At 44.8% G+C, this 4,916-nt stretch overlaps 1 protein-coding gene across 1 annotated transcript; it reads left to right on the top strand.

Annotated features, from left to right (window-relative positions):
- Positions 1–143: 143 nt before the first annotated feature.
- On the top strand, positions 144–3,497 carry rasl11b (RAS-like, family 11, member B). Its single transcript, XM_014027373.1, has 4 exons — positions 144–440; positions 572–628; positions 710–786; positions 2,607–3,497. Exons 1-4 carry the CDS (start codon positions 326–328, stop codon positions 3,081–3,083), a joined length of 726 nt encoding a protein of 241 aa, XP_013882827.1. The 5' UTR covers positions 144–325; the 3' UTR covers positions 3,084–3,497.
- The last annotated feature ends 1,419 nt before the right edge of the window (positions 3,498–4,916 follow it).

Raw genomic sequence — 4,916 nt, 5'->3', positions numbered from 1 at the left:
CACACACACACACACACACACACACACACCTCCCCCTCCTCTCTGAAGAAAGGCTGTATTGTCAGGACCACCTCGGCACCCACCTGCTTTCTCCTCTCCTTGACTTCAGATCCACGTGTGGGCGGGGGGAGGAGGAGGGAACGTGGAGGGCTCCAGCAGCCAATCAGATGTGAGCAGCGCTGAGCGCTTTTAAAGCCGCGTGCAGCTCGTCTGCAGCTGCAGTCAGTCAGCGCGCGGAGCTTTAGGTCCTGTTTCTGCCTGTCCTCCGGAGACAACTGTCCTCATTTATTTATCATCAGTTATCTTCAGTTGTCCAGCAGGAACCATGAGACTCATCCAGAACATGTCCACTATAGCAGAGTCCACAGAAGCGGAGATCCCGGACCAGAACCGGGTCATTAAAATAGCTGTGATCGGAGGCAGCGGTGTGGGGAAAACAGGTAAGATAACCAACACTTTCCAAGGTTCGGGTAACCAGAACCGGACGCAGAGGGAACCTTGGAAAAGAACAACTCTCTTCACATAATAGAGGCTTTCTAAGAGACTGACTGTTGTCATCGTGTTGTTTCAGCTCTGGTGGTGAGGTTTCTAACGAGGAGGTTCATCGGAGACTATGAGAGAAATGCAGGTGAGTTGCAGAGAAACAGGCTACTTCAGTTAATGAATTAAAGTTTGATTGTAACGTGTGTGTTTTYATTTGTCTGTGCAGGTAAGCTGTACTCCAGAGAGATCCAGGTGGACGGAGAACAGGTGACGGTTCAGGTTCAGGACACTCCTGGTGCAGAGGTGGGTGCTTTATTCTCCTCAGACACTCAATAGTTTTCTTGTAGGGACTTTGATAAAATTTTCAAACTTACTTTAGAGCAGCTTTTCCTTTTTGTTCTCGTAAGGCTCTATGTGCAGATTCCAAAAGTATTTAGTTTTTTTAAGATTGATTTAAGGATTTAGAAGTCTTTAAAGGCTGAAAATTAGGAAGCAAGTGCATTGACTTCCATTATAACAAAATAAAAGCGCGTAGCTCCATAGACATAGTGTGCGTCACAATTTCGCAACTATTTTTCAAACCAAAGCATAGGTCTGGGTGATATGCCCCCCCCCACAAAAAAAAAAAATCTCAGATTTTTTTCATCTCAAATTTCATTTTCGATTTTAATCGATTTTTCTTCCCACTTAACGGAGTGCCTCTGTTTCAGGTGTCGAAACAAATTTGTTGTACTCCTGCTTTTTGTAGCAAGAGCTTTCAAACAGAATTTGCAGTGAGGTGTTTGTTGCTCCAAGTCCGAGGTTGCAAAACCTAACCAGTTCCAGAAAACTGAAGAAACACTGCCTTTTTTGGGAAATAGCTGCCATATTATCATGTTGTGTACCAAGCATCTTGAGGGACAACTGGGGTGACCTCTGAACCACAGAATGGCAGCACGACGGCTCAGTGGTTAGCACCGACGCCTCACAGCAAGAAGGTCCTGGGTTCGATCACCGGTTCAGACCTGGGGTCTTTCTGTGCGCACTTACCCCAAGCCCCAAAGAGTGCACTGGTGGGAAAAAAGTCTCAATTTTCCCCAAATTAAATCTTTATAAATGGCAAATTGAAATTAATCGATTAAATCGATTTATCGCCCAACCCTACCAAAAACAGAAAACAAACTAGATAAGACATTAAGCTAGATTTAGAAATGCTAAGCAGAGGGTAAAGCATAAAAATAAGCCAAAAAAAATCACTAAAAACTGACCCACCACTGCTGGGATCGGGCAGTGCGTTTAGATTCTGGAGTTGACTGAAATTCATGAAGAATTATCAAAATAATTTAAAAACAACAAATCAAACCAAGTTTCTGTCTCTGACCTGTTTGGACTCAAACATACAGCTAGGGCTGCAACGATTAATCGATGACTAATCGATTATTAAAATAATCATTGACTAATTTAATAATTGATTAATCATTTTTTTCTTTGTTTTTCTCTCCAAACTGCTTTGACAGCTTCCACTGCCACGTCTACCTTTCTGTCGTTGACACACATGCACAGTAGTGGTAACTGGGGTAGGCCGTGGACGTCACAAGACATTATACAGACAGGCTCTGGTATCATGGCTACCTGACAACAGAGCTCAAAGTGTGGGATCATTTTAAGAAAATGAAAGAGAAACCTGTGTAATATCTGCAGAGCAGAACTTACCTTCCACAGCTATTATTTTTAGTTAGCATATAGCTAAAATTTAACCATGGTTATATAATAACAGCTGCATTCTGGCGCAATAAGCTGTATGTTTTATATTCAATTAACGTATGATCCGATTAGTCGACTAAAAAAAAAAAAAATCGGTGATTAATCAATTATAAAAACAATCGTTTGTGGCAGCCCTACATACAGCGAGGGTAAATTTTTTCATTTTCCAGTAATTGTCCAGAATAAAAGCCCCCCTGATCCGGCCTCAGCACCCCTCAGCTCTGCTCTGCAGCAGTAGCTCTGCAGCAGTAATGTTATCCCTGCTGTCTGCCTCACGCAGCATTCCACACATTGCAAACTTCCTCTGGCAAAAGAAAATCTTTCAACTTTGAAATGTTTCTCAGGTAGCAGTGACTGAAACAATCATTTCTCCTCATCAGATGACAGATAACGGGATGAGCCTGCCGGACCACGTGAGCTGCTCCGTCCAGTGGGCCGACGCCGTGGTGTTGGTGTACTCGGTGACGGACCGAGGCAGCTTTGATTTGATCCGTCAGCTGCATCAGCTGGTTGTCCGAGCCGGGGGGGCTGGCGTGCCCCCCGTCGTCCTCTTGGCCAACAAGGCGGACCTACTGCACCTGAGGCGCGTRGACTCCCAGCAGGGCCCCCTGCTAGCCGGCTCCCTGGGCTGCTCCTCCTACGAGGTTTCTGCCAGCGAGGACTACAACCAGGTGCACGAGGCATTCCACAGGCTGTGCTGCCAGCTGGCCAAGCAGCCCGGACCCCCCGTCACTCCTGCCGCTGAGAAAAAACGCTCGCCCCTCATCCCCAGGCCCAAGTCTCCCAACATGCAAGACCTGAAGAGGCGCTTCAAGCAGGTTCTGTCAGCTAAAGTCAGGACTGCCACCTTGGTGTGAGGACTGCTGCAGCTGAACGTGGTCCTGGTGGTCCTGCTGTAGGGACAGAGGACATCCATGCTCATCAGTCAGACTGAAGGATTATCAGCGCTGCTAAAGCACTGGACAGAGGCGTTGACCTCCCAGTGGGCAGGGATCCGTCATGTCTGAGAACATGTAAAGACAAGCCAGGAGGGCGGGGCTTCCTCTGCTCAGGAACAGAAGAGGTTTTTATAGATTCATGACAAAAACACCTCCTCATCCTGCAGCTAAAACACCTCCTCATCCTGCAGCTCACAGCTCGGAAACTGATTATTTTACCTGTGTTCAAGCTTCACACTGCTGCTGTGTGTCTGCACAGGATGTGTGTGTCTGCACCAGTGGTGGAGCCAGACATTTTTCTCAGGGGTGGCCAGCCGGGCACCACTACTCACACAGGGGTGGTCAGGAAAATTACATAATTTTTTACTTGAAAGTTTCTGCAGATCTCTGTGTTTTGGTCATTTCCTTATGTCCTTATACAGGCAGTGACTACCTTATAAACATGGGCAGCAGAACCATTTTAAAACTGGGGGGACACACTGTTGGTGAGTCTGACCTTCATAACATAAAATGACACTGTGTTATGATGACAAAAAAATTGTCACCATAAGTCAGATTACATAGACATATGTTCTGTACATAAAGAAAACAATCACTTCTTTGAGCTTGGTGATGTTTCAAACTGTTAAACACTGCCACCAACTGTTCAGGAGGAMTATTACACCTCTAAACGTTGTTTCACTATGTAAAGGTTGTGTACAGCAGGGTGGCCAAAGATTTGTCTGTGGTGGCCATGGCCACCCCCTGGCTCCGCCCCTGGTCTGCACAGGATGTGTGTCTGCAGAGGATGTGTGTGTGTGCCTGCAGTAGATGTGTGTGTCTGCAGTGGATGTGTGTGTAGACGTGTGTGTCTGCAGTAGATGTGTGTGTAGACGTGTGTGTCTGCAGTAGATGTGTGTGTCTGCAGTAGATGTGTGTAGATGTGTGTGTCTGCAGTAGATGTGTGTAGTCTGAATGTTTGAGTGTTCAGAAGGAGTTTGAGCAGCAGACAGAATGTAGCAGAACAATTCACTTTGTAAAAATGTATCACTGTTTCACAATAAAAACATTTTAAAAATGAAACGTATTTAATTAGTCTTTTTGCTCCTCTGTGTTTGATTACACAGAAAGATGTAAAAATACAAAACAATTTGTCAGACTGTGTTTACTCCCAACCTTTCAGACCAAATGAAAGTCTGGGTGTCTTCATGTGTCTGCAGACGATGTGTGTCTGCAGACGATGTGTGTGTCTGCAGACGATGACGCACAACAATAGTCTGACCCATGAATACACCAAAGGCCTTGGTAATACACGCTGCAGTGAAAAGACAATGACGTGGTGACTGTACAGCTGCTTTCTGAAGCTTTCATCTGAATTAAAAAAGAAATAAAAACAGGAGATAAACCTCAGAAAACAAGTCTGATAAATGCTGAGTTGACTGAAAACAAGTTTAAATTTTCAGAGGAAAACTTATTTTATTGTCATTTGTCTGAGAACTTTAAAGCCAGAATGAGAGGAAAATATTGACGTGTGTAACTTCACCTTACCTGTACGGTCTGTGTAAAATGTTAGAAAAAAAAAAAGAACTGGCTGAGTTGTGACGAGACGTGTTTCATGTTGAAGGAAGTTGAGTGTAGGTGAGTGAATCCTTGCCTCAGTGACAGAATCTGCTGGTATTTGAGAATGTAGGGGTTCCCCCAAAGGGGAAATAAACATTTCCACCTGTCTTTGACTCTGATTTAAAAAAATCCGTTCTCAAAAGAGACATTTTA

This window comes from Austrofundulus limnaeus, unplaced genomic scaffold, assembly GCF_001266775.1.
Source record: "Austrofundulus limnaeus strain Quisiro unplaced genomic scaffold, Austrofundulus_limnaeus-1.0 Scaffold642, whole genome shotgun sequence".
NCBI lineage: Eukaryota > Metazoa > Chordata > Actinopteri > Cyprinodontiformes > Rivulidae > Austrofundulus > Austrofundulus limnaeus.
This window is presented reverse-complemented; position numbering and strand designations above follow the sequence as displayed.